The sequence below is a fragment of the Lonchura striata genome, chromosome 11, assembly GCF_046129695.1.
Source record: "Lonchura striata isolate bLonStr1 chromosome 11, bLonStr1.mat, whole genome shotgun sequence".
Lineage (NCBI taxonomy): Eukaryota > Metazoa > Chordata > Aves > Passeriformes > Estrildidae > Lonchura > Lonchura striata.
The window spans coordinates 13,963,663-13,984,146 of record NC_134613.1 but is presented as its reverse complement, the minus strand read 5'-3'; the positions used below and the strand labels follow the sequence as shown (position 1 = coordinate 13,984,146).

The 20,484-nt window shown below is 37.9% G+C and overlaps 1 protein-coding gene across 2 annotated transcripts in view; it reads left to right on the top strand.

The window, feature by feature from the left end:
• The window catches only part of FBN1 (fibrillin 1), a 145,430-nt gene that overhangs the window by 63,168 nt on the left and 61,778 nt on the right, over positions 1-20,484 (top strand). The window contains exons 11-19 of one of the 2 annotated variants that reach the window (XM_077785902.1): positions 2,367-2,525; positions 3,857-3,997; positions 4,768-4,887; positions 8,314-8,439; positions 10,567-10,689; positions 16,702-16,824; positions 17,736-17,888; positions 19,108-19,161; positions 20,040-20,165. In XM_077785902.1, the coding sequence (XP_077642028.1) occupies positions 2,367-2,525; positions 3,857-3,997; positions 4,768-4,887; positions 8,314-8,439; positions 10,567-10,689; positions 16,702-16,824; positions 17,736-17,888; positions 19,108-19,161; positions 20,040-20,165 (1,125 nt within the window). Of the gene's footprint in view, positions 1-2,366; positions 2,526-3,856; positions 3,998-4,767; positions 4,888-8,313; positions 8,440-10,566; positions 10,690-16,604; positions 16,679-16,701; positions 16,825-17,735; positions 17,889-19,107; positions 19,162-20,039; positions 20,166-20,484 lie in introns of those variants that run through there. The other variant, XM_077785903.1, reaches the window with a different exon arrangement.

Sequence of the window (20,484 nt, the reverse complement as noted above, 5' to 3'; positions counted from 1 at the left end):
AGAGAAGATGGTAATGGTGAAGATTGTTAAACCAAGCATAAGGGACTGGAGGGAAGCTGATTTTGAGATTGTTAGGACTGGAGACCTAATAAAATCCTTTAGAAAAGGAGAATACAAGAAAATTAAGAATTCATGGGAGGAGGTTAAGGAAGGTGCAGAGTTGATGGAGGAATGGGATTGTAACACTATAGCAGTGTAACTCTGAAGAAATTGTTGGAGTTAATATATGGGAGTATTTATTGTTCTTGTTTTTAATCCTTTGAGTGAAACTACATAATACTGGAGCAGAAATCTGCAATCAGAACTGTTGGAAGACTTTCTGTTTCTATCACTGTCTCATTAATAATATTTAAACTTGTTAAAAGTTCAAAACTGGCTAGAACAATGCTAAAAATATAGTGCACTCTATTGATAACCATCTGAAATAGGAAGACATGGAGAAATTATTCAGTCTTAACACAGTTCTTACTTTTTTCAAAAACTTTCTAATTATTCCTGTCTAACTGGTGAGTAAACTGGGTGGAAAAGTAAAGTAATTTGGCCAAATCTGCAGACTGAGATGTCATGGAAAAGGAGCTAGAACCCAGGATTTCCTGACTCAAATCCATGCAAGGTCTTCCAGATCATGGTTACATGCCACTTCTTTTTTTGGTTTTGCTTCTGACCTGAGATATAAATTGAGATTGTAAATTACTCTTTTTAAAAGTGCTTTGAAATTTTTTTAAAAGCTTTACATACATTTAAGGTATTGCTGTCATTATTTGATCAAGTTCAGATATTCCTTATTATCCTTATTATCAGATATTAGTGTATCCTGAGAAAGCAAGGAAAGGAATTTAGAGCAGTGGCCCAAAACATCTTTAACTCTGAAATGGAAATTTACTGTAGTATAAAGGGAAGCACTAGCTGCATAATCTAACCAAGTAGTTGCATATTAAATGTGGACAGCAGACCTAGTTGCTACTACAAAATAGTAGCTACAGAATTGCTAGAAATTACACATGGAAATTAAAGTTGTAATAAAAAAGGCTTGCTACTGTAATTTTTTATAATATTGTATGAATTGTTTATGTGGAATAACAGGATTTACTGTTGACACTATTTAAAGACTAAAAGGAGCAATAGAGTGAAATACAGTGACACATGAAACAAACTGATCACCCAACAGCATTAAATAAATGCAAACATCATAATCAGGAAAAGCAGAACTTTAGGCTATGATGTTTGTTTAACAAATCCTCTGTGATTCAGGAAGAGGTTCTAATGTGTTTTACAGGTGGAAGCAAATATGATGAAAGTGTTGAAGGCTGAAATATCCAGCTTAGTTCTCCCAACATTTACTTTCTTTTTCTGTTCTCATTTTTCATGTTGTTTCAGGAATTCATTAATCTCTAGATTTTTTTTCCCCATTATGTAATTCCTCTTTCCTCTTGTTCCACAGACTTTAAATTTTGAAGTTCAAAGATATTAGCTGCAAAATGATTGCTTGTGTGCACAGAAATTGTGAACATGAATTAGGTCAGCTGGAATGTGGTCTTTAATTGTGATACTCTGTGTGCACTTTTTGGATTGCAAGTTCCAAACCCAGACTTCCCAAAGACAAAAGAGTCGTGGGCAAGAGGAAAAGTGGGGCAGTAGGGCAGATGCCACTAATAGAGCTAAAGAATAGGAGAATGCAACACACTCGCCATAGACTGTGCTTACAGCAAAATAGATAATTTTCCCATCACCTGGAAAAGGATGAATTTCTGTGGCTCTGACTTGGTTTCTGTTTGGCTACACTACTTAAACTGCACCTTATTTGGTTTCTGCTTTTATTGGCAAACTTAATTTTCACAGGGAAATAGTGTATTCATTCTCCAATTGGTTTTGCCTCATTGCTTATATTTATATTTCTTTGTTTTAGGAAATTACCTTTTAAGAAACCCAGTTGAAACTGGGCTTTTTCCTTGTTCAGAATTTTTCTAACACTGTGGCAAGCTTTCTATTAAATTAACTTGGGATCAAATCCAGAAGTCCTTCTTTAGGTAAACTTCACACTGAGTTCACCAAAGATTTTTGCTTGAAAGAAGACTAAGTAGATTAGGAGCAGGTCCCTGCCTCACTGTTCAGTTTCACATCCAGAATGTCAGTTCCGTTACCTTTTTACTGGCAGTCTTCTGACAAGTAGTGTTGAGATTCTGTGGATTAATGACTCAATTCAGAGAGCAAAGCTTGGTGCTATGAAGAAGACATTTAGGCTCACATTTTCAAGATTATTTAAGTTTTGTTCTTGCTAATCTGAAACACTGCAAAAAGGGAGAGAGTTGGGTTAAATGGAACAGGCTGCAAGAGTCTAAAACAGCGTTGATGTTTTCTTGTTTCAGACGAGTATCGTAAATTGTGCACAGTAGCTGCTATGCTGCCAGCAAGACCTGACCTTCCACCAGTCCGTCCTGACATCATCCCTCCACCACACATTCCTGATGTTTACCCTCCTCCACACCCAGAAATCATCTATCCATCTCGGGCTCCACCAGTTCATCGTAAGAGAGAAAGAAATAACCTTTCCTTGCACCATGGCCATTTAGCTTCTTTAAAAACATGCATTTCTCAGAAGTAGTGTGCTCCCTCCAGCTGTTGGTGTCTTTTACTTACTATATGTGGACATGAGGCTCTGGATATCCTTTTATTCAGAGCCTGTCTACTATGTGCCTTGTGGCAAGATACCTATCTCATTAGTAGTGTTTTCCCTGATAAGATAGGTTTCAAAAATTACATTCTCATTGTCTGTACTGTGGCTCATGTATTCTAGTAGTTACATTACTGTTATTTTAAGACTGTTGAGAACTTTGCTGCATGTCAGCACTGCAGAGTATGAATAACTCTTTGACTAGGTTGTGAAAGATATTTACATTTAAGAGCTTGTCTGGGAGAAAGCAACTTCTTTCAGGTTGTTTTCCTCACTTGCACTTGGCCAGGTAGGAAATGTACTGATCAAAACTCTGCTGTACTCTACTGGACACTGAGACTGACCCAGTGCACAGAAAGAACTATTTTAGTGATACACATGGATGGGTTAGTTTTCCCTAAGGTAAGAAGGAAGCTAGAGCAGACTACCAGTATAGAGTAACATACCAATATCATATAGTCCTTCTTCTGTCTTTGCTCAGAGAATTTACTACATGCCCATGTGGTCTGGAGTAGGCTTGTGCCACTTGAAATCATCTGGCATAGCCACATACTCTTGCAAGTAAACATAAGCTTACTTTGCCCATGCTCTGTGCAGATGCAAGCAGTCTCTGCTTGTACTGGCACCAGCTGAAACTATTTAGTCTTGGTTCAGCACCAAGCTGAGCTAATAAGCCTAAGAGGCAAAGTATTTTAGCTCAGCCTGACACTGCACTGACGTAGCTGCACAGTTTCTGGTCAGCTGGTAGCAGGGACAGAGCCAGCTCACCCCTGCCTGCCAAAGACAGTATAGGCATATTCCCAGGGTTATCCCTGCCGTCCTCACAGCTATCTGGGAAGGCAAAAATAATGAATCACTCTGCCTGCTCTTTGCTACTCCAGGTTTTTAGTAGAGTCCCTGCAGTGCCACACACCCAGTTTACCTCTAGGTATGAGCAGACATGTTCCTCTGTGGCAGGACAAAAGATGAAAACACAGCCAGATTTGCCTCAATGAAAATTTCTGTGGTTGTTAGCTGTTTTCAAACCAATCTCTAAGAGTGAAAGTGCCATTTTCTCTCTCCCATTCCACTATGTAATTCACATTACAATGCTGATTTTTAATGGAAAATCCTGCTCAAGTTGTACATTATCAGAAGCTATTATGATGAACTATTAAAATATTTTTCCAAATGTTGTTATTTCAGCGATCTTGCCGGTGAACTTAACTGACTATTGCCAAGCATTCCGACATCTCTGCCGAAATGGACGTTGTATTCCCACTCCTGGGAGCTACCGCTGCGAGTGCAACAAAGGATTCCAGCTGCATGGTAGAGAGGAATGCCTTGGTATGTGGTTTTCTGCTGTAAATCACAGAGGGGAATTTCATTTTAGAGAAAAAATAATTCTTTTCCACACAATATAATAACTGAGTTCTTAAATAAAAGAGCCCCACCTCCAAAACAAAATCTAGTAAAGAGACTTTGACAAACTGATTGATTTCAATGACAAACTTACTTTTACAACAATTTTGCCTTTAAAACAGGATTTAACAAATCCTGTAACAAAATTAAACAGAAGCAAGGATTTCTTATTTTACTAACCCACGACCATAATGTGTTTATTAGTTATTGAAAATGATCTCTTTAAAATGCTACCAGCTTTTTGAGTATGCAGTGACCTATTGTTAAAAAAATCATAAACTTAGGCTTAGTAAAATTTACAAGTCTTTTTTATTTAAGCTTGTGAGTAGTATCTTGTTGGCCTCTTGAGACCTTTAATCTTGGAACTCAGCAAAAGTTCAATGACAGAAGCAAAGATTAACTGTTATAGGCAAGATTTTGTTTCTGTCAAAATCTTCAGTGGAGCTGGGAATGTGGAGATATAGGATTAGGGCCTCTACCTCGCATACATGCAGTATTTTACTGAAAATTCATTTTTCCCAGATACTGTTTATCTTAAAACATATGGGCTCTTTTTTTGGGATCTCAGTGATATTCCCTTTTCTTAGGGATTGAAGGGCACTATTTCTCCAAGTACAAAATGACAAAATACCCCTGCAGGCAAAAATAACTGTCAGCCAGTGTGGTAATAAAATTGTATTGTCTACATTCCACAGATATTGATGAATGTGAAAGGAATCCATGCATTGGTGGAGACTGTGTAAACACACAAGGATCCTACATCTGCCAGTGTCGTGTTGGGTATCAGAGCACGGCCACCAGAACAGAGTGCCGAGGTAATGGGCATACAGCCACATCTATTGTCTACATATCAGGAGGGAAAATAGTTTTCAAGAAAAATTTAACAGATGGGTCAAATATGGGTGTTTAAAAAAAAATTCAGACATCGCAGTAGAAATGACTGACCTTCTGGAGCTGACTGTTCACTGACTAGGTTATGAGAATAGGCAGTTTGACTTGTGCTAAAAGAATCTTGGCACTATTTTTGGCTTTGAAATAGAAGATACATATTTTCTTGGGTTTTTTTTTGTTTTGTTTTGTTTTTTGGTTGTTTTTTTTTTAATATTAAGACTATTTTCTTTTGCTGCTTGAAGATCTCAAGGACAATTAAGCATCTCTTCACTGGAGAAACACTTTATTTATAAAAGACTAAGGAAGTTGGAAGGAAAGATAAAACTTCCAGTGGGTAAATATAAGGTTACACTGTTAGTGTATTGTCTCTGCTCACTGCCAGGGAAACAGCTAAACATGAAGTACAGCAATGAAAACTTAGATATGAAAAGTAGTGGAAAAAAAAAAAAGTAGGGAAAGTCTAGATGGGGAAGCCTCAGAATCCTCATTATAGTTATTCTGAAGATCTGATTCGACTCTAGTCCTGATGGTCTTCATGCTGTTTTCTATGGGAGTGAACACATAGCTCCGCAGTGGTAAACCAGCCATCTGTTGTCAGTTTTGTAACTCCCAAACTGGGGTAGGGGTTCAACTGTAAAGGTAGATGGATGCAGTCCTTTATAATTAAGGCATGTTGAGAGATTTTTGGCAGAAGAATAAATTACTGCTTTGATATTCCATAAGAAATGAAGCATCTAAATGAAACAGGATGTTTGAATGCTCAGAGTCACAGCTTGTCTTCATATTTTGCTTCCTGCACTGGGTGCAGGGTGCAGAGTATGCACTCAATCTGAAGGAGAAACTTTCTAAAAAGCCAGAAGAAAGTTACCTGTATTAGTGTGTGTTTCCTTCCTTTTGTGAATCAGAGATGTGTTTGTGGTACAGAAGCTTGCTCTCTGGTCCAGGAAGACATGCAGAGCCAGCACCGCTGCTGCCTGTTGCTGGGGAGTATTTGACCTAATTGCTGCCAAGCAGCCGTGTTGCGGAAGCATCTTCATGGTTCAGCTGACTGGTGGTGAGGGAGTGCTGAAGGGGAGTCTCAGCTGTGATGAATTTACTCATGAGTCATTTTTGTCACACACTTTTAATTTGACTGATTCATTACACAAACACATGGTTGTCAGAAGCCCAGTAGCTTAATGGCATTTAAGTGTGGTCACTTAGCAGTTCCTTTGCAGTCTATGGGAGCTGTGCCTGCTTGACAGCCAGAGCAGAAAATGCTTCGATGTGCAGAATCTTGGTTTTCTAAAGGAATTTTTAGGGCCAGTATAGGGAAAAGAAAAAGGCTAATGAGGTGCATTTGGCAAAATGTACATATAGCACTGGTGCCTGCCAAATCAGCATTTACTGTAGAATTGGATATTGAGATTTTTTTTTTTTGCATGCACAAATGTGTCTCTGCTGGTGTGCTTTTGGAAATGTGTTCCTTATGAAGTCTCTTAAGCTCTTGAAAAATGAGGTCTCCATAGTGACCAGATGTTTATCTATTCCTTGCTCCATGGTTCCATGGGAGGGTTTTTTGTACATGATGATTCTCATTGGTGACTAAACATTGCAGTCTGTATTGCAAGCTACTGATTCATTCATTCTTAGGATCCCTTATAAGTATAGTATGAGCTTGGCTGAATTAATATCTTAATTTGAGGCATAGGTGAATAAAGTCACATTATGATTAATGATTTGAACAAAAAATGCTTCTCAGTTGCAGAAGAGAGGATATGAAATGGACCTCAGAAAAAGGTGAATTTTTATGGTGATTAGCTATGAATCTGGGCTTTAACAGCTAAGTGCTTACTATATTCTGTTCAACATTTCTGATGAGAGGAGGTTAGGTCTTACAAGGAGATGACAGCAATTTTGGATATTTTATTGAGAGAGGGGACTTTGATGTTTTGCAAGTTTCTCTGGGAAAAAAAGTGGTGATGTTATTTCATTTGAAAATTAGAAATATGTTGGACTAGTAGTGGGATTCTGATCAGATGTGTGTATGTAAAGAACAATGAGGTTCAGTATTAATTTTCAACACATTTAAATGGCATCAGATGCATAAAAATACAAAAACTAATAAGCTCTAAAAATTAAAAGGCCTTAAGATGCTGTAGCATTTCTGTCTGTCCTAAGGAAGAAAGCTGGTGGAGTAGATGAAACCAGACATGGATGCAATCAAGGATGAGAAAAATGGGGTGAAAAGGGACTGAGCAGAGAGGAAACTCACATTTATGCATTGCTGCTTGAAGATGCTTGTTTATCAAATGAGGTTTATCAAACTTGCACACTTTTGGTGTACAAATTTTGCAGCTGCTGCTGCAATGAGTGGTCAGTGAGCAGCTTGTGCCTCTGCTGGCATGGTTGCTTGCTTGCAAAACAGTGATTTTCAGGGATGTCTTAGACTCTTCACAGAGCTACCATGCTGCTAAGAAGGCAAGTATAGGTTCACAATGTCAAGAGGTATCTACTCCCCTGGCCTAAGTGTCCAGAGAGCAGGGGCATTTGGGAGGACACGCTGCGCTCCACTCCTTCCTGAAGCACAGCAATACTTTTCCACAGAGAGGGCTCGGGGAAGGGCTCCCCCAGGGTGTTTGGGAAGCGTGGGTGCCTAATAGACAGATCTGCATGGGCTGGTTGTGCTCTCTGTGAGCAGAGTCCCCTGTGTGCAGGAATCTCTGGGAGATGGTCCAGGCCTTGATGGAGAATACTGAGCAATCTGAAAAATGTCTAGACAGTCTGTCTCAGCACCTCGTCTCCCCTCTGTTGGAGGAGAGGGAGAGCTGCCAGCCTCGTGTGATATCACTCTTCAGGTCCTCCAAAGCACTTGCCAAGCACCTCCTGCAGAGAGAGGGGAATGAGGATCTGATGTTTCAAATACAAAGTAAGCAGGAGAAATTCTTCTGAGGTGGGAAAGTCTTGAACTTTCCTGTTACCTTACAAAGCAGCAGTAAAAGACACACTTTGCCACATCTTTCCTTAAGTAGTTAGGTACTGTTAAATTAAAGTTCAGTAAAAATATTTTTATGATGAGCAAAAAAAAAAAAAAAAACAAAAAAACCACCACAAACAGTGAATCTTGTTTGAGGAAGCTGCAGGGTAATGTTCACTGACATTCTTTCACAGCAACTTGAAATTTCAAGCTGTCAAACATTTTCCACCCTCATAATGTTCAGTTATGGAAATCAAAATATCAATCATTTTTCAGGTAATACAATTTCCATGGAGGTTTAAAAACCTGGGGGAAGGACAGATGGGAAAAATTCCTCTTGAGTATTAAAAATGAGTCTCCCAAAATATTATTTTTCTTTCTGATTGGCTTTCAGACATTGACGAATGCTTACAGAATGGTCGTATCTGTAATAACGGACGATGCATAAATACAGATGGCAGTTTTCACTGTGTGTGTAATGCTGGCTTTCAAGTGGCAGCTGATGGGAAAAACTGTGAAGGTAAGGCTTTTCTGAAGTTATTCCATATCAGTAATTACAGTTGCAAGAGGTTATTCACATAAATGAAAAAGAAGAGGACCCCTGGTGGGGGGAAGGAACAAGGAGTCAGATATTCAAATACGTTTTGCTATATCTGGGAGGGCAAATAAAATGTCTTTTGCAACCAGTTCTGGAGCCTTGGCTTGGCAATCCTCAATGGAATGTCTGTCCAGCAGGAGAAATCGCACATACCACTATCACAAAATTCAGTTTCTTTGATGGGAGTGGTACATTTTAAAACATAGCACAAGTCACATGCTGCCTGATTTTACTGTGTGCTTAACAGCATGCTTTATGGGATCTTACTGGGTGACTAGCAATGGGGTTTATGTAGATGCAGGCTGGTCTGACCTATAAAAATTGTTTTAACAAAAATTTGTAAACATAATTGATGTGTTCCTACCTCCCAGACCTTTAGTAAAGGGGAAAAAAGAAGAATGTTCTTTATCATGCTTCCCAAGGTCCTTGGGAGGGTTCCCAATGATCTATTCATACGTTAAAAGAATTTCAAGCACTGTTCTTAGAAACATTTTTGGCAGAATATTATCTCAGTGATTCAGCTCAAAGACTTAATGCCAAAATTCCTGGTTGGGATAGATACATGATTTTTTTTTTTTTTTAATCATAAATTATTTTTGTCTGACTTAGCCTCTGAGTAAAAAGAAAACACACTATGTCTAGAAGTGTAATTTCTGTCCAAGACAGCTGCAATATTAAGGAAAATAGCATGATTCTGAATATATTGTAATGTCATTATGATCCAGTGATTTTATGTGCTAGTAGTGATTCTGTTAATCCTTGGTAGAGACAGACATTTTAAGACTCTATTTTTCCTGACTCTTTTTTCGATATAGTTTAGCACCATAAGCTGCTTTTAAAATATCTTATTATGGAAGTACATTGACTAAATATATTTGGAAATTAGACTATTCAGGAAAAAACTCTATTCTGATTTCTTCCTTTCCCACCAAATACCATGTGCTAATAGTAATAAAAACCAGGACATCGGCAGTCTGGTAAAACATTTTTAATTCCATTGCATGTGCTGCCAGAATGTCTGTTGCATCCACTTACGAAACAGTTTCATCTCTGGCATTGTAATGCATTGAATTGTATGTACACACACTAATCAGTAAAGACCATGGCATTGTGCCATACCTTAATGTAACTGTGTGTAATTCTTTAGATGAAACCGGTAAATACTACTGATTTTTTTTTTTTTTTTGATGTAACATCCGAAACTGATTTCATCTGTGCCAGGACAAAGTAAAGACTGAGAGGATATAAAAGCTTACTCAAATCAAGAACAGAATTCTCTGTACTTGCCTTTTTTTTTTTTTTTTCCTTTCCCGTTTTGTGAGTAACTGTGCAGAGTTCAAAATAACACTGTCTGAGACCTCCACCTTTTACTATTTGAATCCTCTGTGATATCCCATTAGCTCAGAGGATGAATAATGCTTTCATGAAGCTGTAATTAGGAAGTACCCTGCTGTATGGCCTGTCATGCTGAATGCAGGAAAGGAGCAGGTTTTATTTTAAATGGAAGTTGAGGATGTCAGTGCCCACAGAATATATGCTTGAGCACAGTGCTGGGAATTCTCCCATACCATAAATTTTAGACTTGTCCAGTGGAGGTTATAAAAGTTTTCACTCTGAACCCAAATGTTCACTCCTCTCCCTTCAGGTCTTCTTAGTAACATAAAATTGTATTTACATTCCAAACAGGAGGTTGCTTCTAACCTAACTTCTATTTAGATTAAGATGTCAAACTCTCTTTAATTACATCCATTCTCACTTTTTGATGGCTTTTACCAACTGGAAGTTCTTAAGCTGTCCAGTTTCTCATCCATTTTTTATTCTCTTTGCTTTTTTTGGATTAATTCCTTTTCATGTTAATTCATGATGAAAAATGGAGTCATTGCTTTGACACATCCTCTAGGACAGTGCAGTATGTCCCATCATATGTTTCTGATTTTCATTATAGCTCTGAAAACTAAGAAGAAAATTAAGGTTTATCTTTTGAATATAACTAGTAACAGTTCTTACGCTTAAACATTTTGAGCATTATTATATCATGTACATTTTCAGATATGGATGAATGCAGCATCAGGAACATTTGTCTCAATGGGATGTGCATCAATGAAGATGGCAGTTTTAAATGCATTTGTAAACCAGGGTTCCAGTTAGCATCTGATGGACGATATTGCACAGGTAAGCACAATAAATTATGGCTTCCCAAAACGTATGAGTCTTGTCTCCCTGGGTAGCTTCAAGAATAACCTGATTTGTGATTCTTGGGAACAAGAGGTATGGGGCAGAGTTCTCAGCAGATACGCTTTTTTAATCAGCCAAAATTATTTGTCATTGTGCAAGACAGTACTCAGTCTTCTCCACATTGTTGAGCAACCATTCCAACCAGCCAGTGGGAAATATTCTGTGAACAAGGACTGCATAATATGACCTAGTTAAACTCTGGGTTTTTTGCCTATGGTGTCTTCTACATATTGGTTCCAGTATAGCTCACATTTTGAGTTTGGCTTTTGGAAGTATTCTGTCTTTGGCCACCCAAACATCCTGGCTTATTGCCTTTTTTGCGCTTTTCCCCCATTCCTGTCTGGGTGTTCCTAGACAATACAGCATCTCTGAGGAGTGCCCTGCACTCCATGTGACCAGGATGCAGACATGAGCACCACAGCAAGATTGTCTTTTCCGTTTCCTGCATGGGTGCAAATGAACTATTGTGCATTACCACGCAAGTGTCTCCTTAGCCTAACAGCCGCTGGCTGTGTTGGCTGCAGCCTTCACACACTTAGAGCAATGGCATTTATTTCAATTCTTACCTGATTTCGATGTGGGATTGTGTGCTTTGCCAAAGCTTGTTTTCCAGCTGGTCTGTGTGTGGGATGTCAGTGAGACTTCAATGCCCATCAGGTCATGGCACATCAGCCAGTTGTGTTCCCAGAGATCACTGGCTGCTCTCTGTGTCATTAACATGGATTTGACTCATGGATGGAAGCTCAGCCAAGCCCAAATGCTTCTCTTCATTTTCGCCTTGAGAATCTTCTGGTATTAAAAAAAAAAAATATATATATATATAAAATTACATCGGTTTGTGCCCTAAAATGCCACCCAAGAGGATGGTAACTCTATCTGACAACTTAAAACAGAAGGATGTTTAGTCTCTGTTATGATGTTCAGCCTCCTCCTGACTAGGAATTTGGATACTATCAAAAAGGCATTTCTGGCCCTATAGGAATGTTACTTCTCTGCATCAAAGGAGGAACATTTGAATAATTATCCAAAATTGCAGAGAACTGATTCCTACTGTAAGTTCGAACAAATCTCTCCCACTGCTTTTCACACTTACATTAAGCCTTTTTCTTTATGAATGAGCATGTAAACATTCATTACATGTTAAAGTTACTGGGTCAAAATCGAACCAGATTTTGAAACCTGGACAGCCAAATTACACATTTATCTCCTTCATATTTGTCTCCTTTCTTCCATTTGCCCAAAGTATCATGAAATAATTCCCAGGTCTTCAGCAGTTAGAGGAGCACAGTTCTCTCCAGTCATGTTACTAAATTTTTAAAAGTTTTATTTTTAATAACGTCTTCTGTATATTTTAATCTTTGTCCTTATTGAGTCCTTTCTGTACATGGCAAATGGTAAATAACTTTTGTCCTACACAACTGCAAGTCTTTGAACACTGCATATCCCAAATTTGTTTGTCAAGTGCATACATTAAAATCTTACAAAAGCTAAAACTCTGTGCAAGATAAGAAATCCTGTTCACTTCTGGTGAGCAACAGAAAACACTCTGGGAAATGTTCAGCTAATAGTGAGGTAAAAACCAGCTCATATAACCAGAGAATAAATTGTATGACTGGTGTGTGGTCACCTGGTGCATGAAGCAGTGATTGGTTGGTGAGATGTATGGACATCATTGGATCAGAGAGCTTGTTCAGTGCCTTTGCTGTCCAGATAAAATAATTTCACTTGTAGTTGATAATGTCTCTTTCAGGTATCATGGATGGGAGTTGTAATTTGTTTTTTGTTTGTCTGTGTGCCAAGCTGCTGTCTCTTGGGCAGAATTCAGATGTTTTTCATGCAGTGTTGGCAGATTTTGTGACAGAGATTTTTTTTCTTTTTGCCTTTGGACAAGTTGTTGCAGAGGTGCTTTTTGCTTGCCTTTAACACCAACAAACTCTTGTGTGCTATAGCCTTATTTTGGTGCATGTAATGCTTTTACTTGATGGATTGTGCAGTGAAGGTTATTGTTGCATGGCAAGAGGATCATGGGTGGAAATAGCTGGCAGGATGATCATAGATGGATATATGCAATGATCAGGCAGGTGGTTCCACTCAGGAGGGTGGACTTTGTGCAGCAGTGTTGGCTTTGGAGAGTTTTACCAAGAAACAGTTAATAAGATTAGTGATTCCATATATCATAACTAGAGTTTTATAAAGGGATTTAGCTGTAAGATAATTATTAAATGTTACGTATATGCATTCCTTTGGTAGTTCATAGGTTGTTCATGTTACCATTAATTATTTAGCTGCTTGTCTGCAAGAAATGTATAATTTTAAGAAACTTTCCCAACTGATATAGATAGAGGTTTGCTTAAAGGATGTTTTAGGGAAACCTTTTCTGTCAAGGTCTAGGCTCTGGCCAAGCCCTGGTCCTGGCTGGTCAGGAAGTATGCCAACAGACCCAGGTGTTTCTGCACCAAAAATCTTATCAAGTCACTTTGACTTGTTGATATGGTCTTAGAAAAGCTGGATCCCCTTTTCAAGGTAAACTTGGAAACCTTTACTGGGCAAGGTCCTTCAGGTACTCACTGTGAAATGGGGCTCCCCAGTGATTGCAGACCCTGGATGATAGTAAAGTATTTAGGCAGTGGATGATGTATTACCTTGCTTATTTTTGCTTGGTGTGCGCTTATTGTTTTATTAGATGCATTGTTTTACTGTTCATAGTCAGAGAAGTGCATGTTATCAAAAAATAAAAAAAGGGGAATATGGCTCCTCAAGAACATTTAGATAATACAATTTTACACTATGTTTTTTGAATGCCATTAATCAATTTTGATCCCTGGCAGAGCGGTCCTGCTCTGAAGATTTGTGTGTGTGAAACCAATTTCCAAAAGTTTTATTTGGAAATCCACAACTGTGTGTGCAATGACAAGGCCCAACTCCCTCCTGCCTGAACAGCACAGCCCCCGAATCCAAGCCATGTGAACTTTGGAACAGTAGCCATTTATTTCCAAATGCAGATAAAGCAACTCTCTTCCTGGGAATATTGGACACTGTCTTTTTGTTTTCCTATGCTGTGGGTCTCTTTGTCAGTGGCGTAGTTGTTTTTGCTGTGTTTTTATTGATTGAACAAAGAAGGGGAGGATGTGGGAGATAAGAAATTCTGTTCAGTTCTGGTGAGCAACAGAAAGCACTCTGGGGAAGGTTCAGCTAAGAGCGAGGTAAAGAACAGGTCTTATAACCAGAGAATGGGTTGCATGGCTGGTGTGTGGTCACCTTGTGCGTGGGGCAGTGGTTGGTTGGTGAGATGTGTGGACACCACGGGATCAGAGAGCTGGTTGTGTAAAGGACACATGAACAGCCACACCACAGTGGCAGGCAGCCAGCACGTGCCTGTTTGGATGAAGTTTAGAGCATAAAATAGCTTGGTTTGTTGCAATAAGTAATGTTCTTTGGAGCAAGCAAAAAGGAGGTCTGTATATCTGTGTTCCCCATTGCTACAAAACTCTAAGGTCATGCTTGGATATGCAGGGAGTGTTTACACAAACTGACATTTCTGCAGCAAGTTTGTTTCCTGCCTCAGCAGTTTTGATAAGGATTTGCATGTGTGTTTTTGCAGAACTAGGGAATCGACAAAGGAATGGAAAAGTGCAACTCATTGCTTCTATAACTGTCTCATTTGACATCCTCCAAGCTGAGTTTTCAGCTGTTAGGAAGGCCTTCTAACCCAAAGATGGGGCTAATGTAATTAACACTTAGTTCCATAAAACTGGAATTTAAGTATAAGTACAGGGTATATGCTTGGCTGTCTGGTAAAAAATTCCACTTAGACTTTCTGAAAGAACGTGCCAAAAAATAATGTTACACCATAGTCTTGTATATTCTCTGAAATACAAGACATGCTAAATTTATTCACTATTAACTTCTTTCAATGATGATTTGCTTGATTTTTCAGAAACACATCTCAGGCATGCAGAAATTTGAAGCATTATTTCTGTTCCATACATTCTTTCATCTTTAGATCAACAGGAATTCCCCAAATTAAAAGTCATTGCAAGGCAATTGAAAATGGTAGTTTAATAGTCTGAGTAAATTTTTCCTGCTTAAAATTAGAGGACTTTGTCTACCCAGCTAGCACAACTAAGCAAGCTAAGTAAAAAAGGCAAAGCTCATTGAACATGGAGAATTAATCCATTAGTTGGTTTTCCAGAACCATATTGAATATATTTTAAGTTGTCCAAATGGTGACTTCTACCACAGAAGACAGAGAAGCATTCTCAAGATTAGAAATCTGGACTTTATTCCTGTGGGTGAAGTTGATTTACTCTGTGGAATCTCAGGCCTGGTAAAAGCAGAGGCTTTTTACCCATCTTTACAGGAACCAGGTTTTCAGCTGACTTGAACCATTTTAAGTGACCCACTTTACCTTTAAAAATTCTATAGTGGTATTTCCAACACTTTCATAAATCAGTACAAAAGAAAATAGATGACACATTTCTCCCTTTACTAGGTTACAAAACCTTTTTTAAAAAATGAACTACAGGAAATGGGAAAGAAGTAATTTTGCCTTTCTGTTTCTAGAAATAACCTTTAAAAAGGAAAGCTTTTTTTTTTTGCTTGTAGGAGAATCTGTTATAGGAGTTCAGTGTTCACCAAAATAACAATCTACACCATTAAATATGATGGGTTCATTTTGAATCCCAACTCCATTTTTACTTGCACTGATTAAGGACTAAATTTAAAGTGGGGAAAAACATCTAAGATTTCTCTGAAACAGAACAAAAGATCGTAGGATGAAGTAAAAATCATTTGAGCACATGTACTTAAACACAGCTTTTATTTTAAAATGCAGTTTGAAGAAGGAATCTTGGATCATACAAGCCATATTTTATGCCAAACAACACAAACTAAGTAAAACACAGAGGTGTTTCACTCTCAATTTGCCCTTTTAAGGTCAAAAAAAAGGAAATTGTCACACACACTGTCTCTTGTATATAGCATGGAGAATTGTTATGAAGTGATTATTTTATAAAGGTTATACATACTTCCAAACAATATTTATAACACTCCTTCTCTTTTATAATTTCTAAAATGATAGTATGCTCTCTGCTTCTAGAGATTGATCTTACTATTATCAGGATACACAGCCTATATAGTTTTTGTATTAGTTTAACATCTCTGTGTGATAGTTTAATATTATAAATTTTCATTCTTGTGTTTCATTGCCATAGGCCTTATTGTCCAATGTGCCATTGTTGGGCAAAGTTGGTGGCTTGTGCCAGGCAATTGGTCAGGGCTCAAATCATTAATGAATTCCTTTCAAGGTTGGAATGCTCTCTGTTCATTGAAAGTTTATAGAACGGGCTGTAAAGAGCATCCGATAGGAAAACCCAATTGTCATGCAGATCACCAGAGACACTGGGACTGCAGGCAGGGGCTGACTGGGGAGATTCAGATGTGCAGCAGGAGGAAAGGAAATTCATTGGTGGACCTGTGAAGGCACCTTGTGGAGGGGTGAAAGATTCCATTTGCTATTTGGATTGATTTCTTACAGCATGAACTGTTAATATGGAAAGGGAATGTCCTGTTATGTACTACACAAGTCCTTTGTCTTAGCAGCCACAGTTTCCTCCTTCCTCCAATTATGATTTTTCCTGAATGACCCTTAAATTGGAACATATACCTCTTGGGAACAAGTTAGGAAAATACAGTCCCTTTTATTCTCCAAGAAGAGCAAAATAATTTTCTTCTGATTATTTTCCCTGAATTTAGCATTTTCTTATTCTGTTTCAAAGAATGAATTCATCAATATTCCTAACAAAATCTTTACTTGAACTGCTTTCCATTTACCCTTGTTATTTTTTCTATAGGATATATTGAAAATAAGCTGCACAAATGCAAGTTTCAGCCAGGCGTCGAACACTATGTAGTTTAACTTCTAATAAAGCTCATTCTGTTCTCCAACAGACATCAATGAGTGTGAGACAGATGGAATATGCATGAATGGGCGCTGTGTGAACACTGATGGCTCTTTCAGATGTGAATGCTTCCCTGGCCTTGCAGTAGGACTGGATGGACGTGTCTGTGTTGGTAAGAAACTTAATGGCGTCACAGTTAACCAAAGTTAAAATATTAGTGCTAGTCTGATGGACAAATCAAGTTTGAATGTAGAATTTACCTTTTTTTTGTGGAATAGTAGGTGGTAGTTATAGTAGATAATAATAGCTCTGTAATGTTTACTGTAATAGCCCATTTTGCTCTGTTTTCATTTCCTTTTTATTTAAAGAGAAAAAAGTGTGGGTCAAATTACAAGGTCAGGTAGACTATACAGAGTAGAAGTTACTAGTGCTGCTAGTAGAAGTGACTAGTTCTGAGTAGGTGAGGATTTGCCTGTTTCTGTCGATGTAAAATTCTTCATTTGTCACTAAGCTTAAATATGTAATTACTTGTCATGACTTTTTAACATGGGATGTACCCAATTTTTTGCCCATTTCTATACAAGCTCAGTGGTTGATTATAAAATACTAATATGTGTGAAAGCTATTTATGGGCCAGTTCTTAAAGAAAGAGAAAAATCACCCCTGGACCTGAAAACATAAACATATGAATTCTTATGTACCAGAATAGCATTAATGACTTTTCCTTGGGCTTTTTACAAGCAAAGAAAGAGCAATGACTTTGTCCATTTTCCCCACAGCTTCTCACTAGTTCAAGGTTAAGAATTGATTGTTTGCCTAGTAGTTCACCAATGCATGTTAAGTCATTAAATACAGTGACTAATTGTATGCCTTAATTCTTGGGAGCATGAGGAAGAAAAGTTTCTTGTCTCTAGTAGGGGGGTGTTGTATAGGTGGCTGGAAAGCAGAGGGAAATAGTGAAAGAGACTTTGTTTTGACAGCTATTTTATGGTGTTTATGACACCATAGCTACATTTAATACTTGTTATAATTTATGGCAGGATAGTTGGCTATGGCAGGATTAAGAGAGATTTCTTCCCCCAGATACACATATGCGAAGCACATGCTATGGTGGCTACAAGAGAGGACAATGTGTGAGACCATTAACGGGTGCAGTTACAAAGTCAGAATGCTGCTGTGCCAGCACTGACTATGCCTTTGGAGAGCCTTGCCAGCCCTGCCCAGCACAAAACTCAGGTACGGCATGTTCACTGGTAAATCTTCTAATTTATGAATTCTGTTCATCCACTGTTTTTAGAAAGGTAGAAGAAAGTTTTATATTAACATTGCAACTTGAGTCAGGAGATTACATTGTTGTATAATATATTACATATTTTGAGCAATCTTTTATTTTTATATGCTTTAAGACTACAGGAGATAATTTTTTTAAGCAACAGTAAATTACAATATCTGGCCCTAGATTTGTTATGCACATTAATAACAAACAGGGCATTTTCAGACAACAAACCATATTTTGGTAGATGTAGATAGAAAAAGCTATAAATTTTAACGCAAGTTATTAATGGAAAAAATGTTGTTAATTCATAGATCCAAACCCATAAGGTACACCTGTCAGTCACGTGTTTGCTGTATGACTCCTATATCCTTCAAGTTATCTGAAGTAGCTTATTCAGTACCTTGGGTAGTCAATGCACAGACAAATGTCCAGTTCAGTTTCTTGCAAATACTTGAGTCTGTCACTGAAATCCCCACCAAGTGAAGTTGTTTGGGACATAACTTCTCTCTGGAAAGAAAGCAATCCTAACCATTTCAATGGGCAGAAGTGTTTTAGGAAAATTCTTCCAACAAGACTCTGCTGACACAGTCCTTGCTGTGAAGCCAGTAAATTAAAGAGACCTTGGTTTCATGGAGGTGCCTGACTGCAGGGAGCTAGTTTGAAACCTCAATTTATTATGTGTTTCTTGTTACTCGGCAAATTGATTGTTGCACATAACCAAAGTATACCATTTGATAAGATATCCTTGATCTACTATGAACTCATGAAGACATTCCTGCTAAATGGAGCAGATTTATAGGAAAAAAAATATTCTGTTTCCTGGTCTCTTTGAACATGCACCTTGGGCAAGGACTTGGGCATAAAGTTCTGGAGAATCTTGCTGTGATTATGTTATGGTTCATTTGTGTAGGAGGACCAGCATGAAGTTTATGTCTACCCTTAAATGCCACAGTTCATCATGTGAAGTTTTTACTCATCCATCTTCATAAGCAGATTCAGACCTTGAATCTGCTAAAATGCTTCACAGGTTCAGAATACTGTAAGGTTATTAATGTTTTCAGAAGAATTGGAAAGCCTGTTACTTCTTTTGAATAATTAATTACTATACTGTGAATGGTGATGCTGAAAGCAATGAGCTGAGAAAAACTATTCCAATAAGTTTTTAAATATTTTTTCCAGCTGAATATCAGGCTCTGTGTAGTAGTGGAACTGGCATGACTGCAGGAGGAAATGGTAAGCTCACCTAATGTAATTCAAATTTATATATAGCACTTTTGTCTGAAAGTGTTACCTTGATATCCTTAATTTGTTAGCTGTGCTAGTGGGGATGGTGACAGAAGAGAATGGGAGACAGGCTTAGGGTTTAATGAATGGAGCATGGAGTTTCAGGATCATGCCATTTCACCAGTGAGGCCTCTCTGGTTTGCATCATGGAGTGTATGTAAGTGTCGTTATAAAATAATGACAAATTTATGAGAAGTGTCATTACCTACATGACTTTATATGTAACTCATATTTGCATATTTCAGGTGAAATAATCTTGAAGAATAAAGCCATATTGAACATTGAGCTTACTCATGTTTTCATCTGTCAAAATAGGCCAGGGTTTGTTTAACTGCAAAGAAGGAAATTATTACAATGAAAGCTTTGTAGTCATAGAACTGTGAAACTGCAAACTCTTAAATGAGCCAGTGCTCACTAGTAGACTTGCTGGCAGTAGATAGGGAAAAGCACCCAGAAAGGAGGGATATTAATGCTTTGGCAAGTGATGCCATCTGGAAATGCTGTGAATCAGGAGATATGCGAAGTATTAGTACATGGCCCTCTCTAAATATAATCTCTGATCCCCAGTTTAATATCCCAGTTCTTCCCTACAGTTGAAAGTTTCATAAATGACCATGGGCTAGAGATAAATTAATGATAAAGAATTGCTTTTTTCTCTTGAGTGTAAATACTTTCCCAATCAGATCTACATAATTATAAATGTGGAGTTGCCAATGTTAAATTATGTTAAATTATATTGAATTATATTTTTCTAGTTTGGAGAATTAACCCCAACACACTCTCAACAACTGCTGCTCTGATGTTTGGGTTTTTTTACCTTTATGTAGATATTAATGAGTGCTTATTGGATCCTGATCTCTGTCCAAATGGAAGGTGCGAGAACCTGCATGGAACATACAAATGTTATTGTGACCCTGGATATGAAGTAGACTCAACTGGGAAAAACTGCATTGGTATGAAATGTCTTATCCTCAAAATATTTATAAAGAATCATCATATCCTTTCTCAAACTCTGTCAGCTAAACTATCCAAATCTATACTTCCATTCTTTTCATAAAAATAGGGACTGCAGCCCTCTCTTAAACATGACTAATCTGACCAGTGTATAGTGTTCTGATGAAGTCTGACTGGTGCCTTGTATAGTCGTGCCAGAAATTCTCCATTTCCCCTTGGAATATTCTGCCTGAACTGATTCTAGTGTGCATTAGTCTTTTCTCAAATACATGTTATACTGTGGGATCAAAGTCATCCTCTAATTGAGACTTACATCCA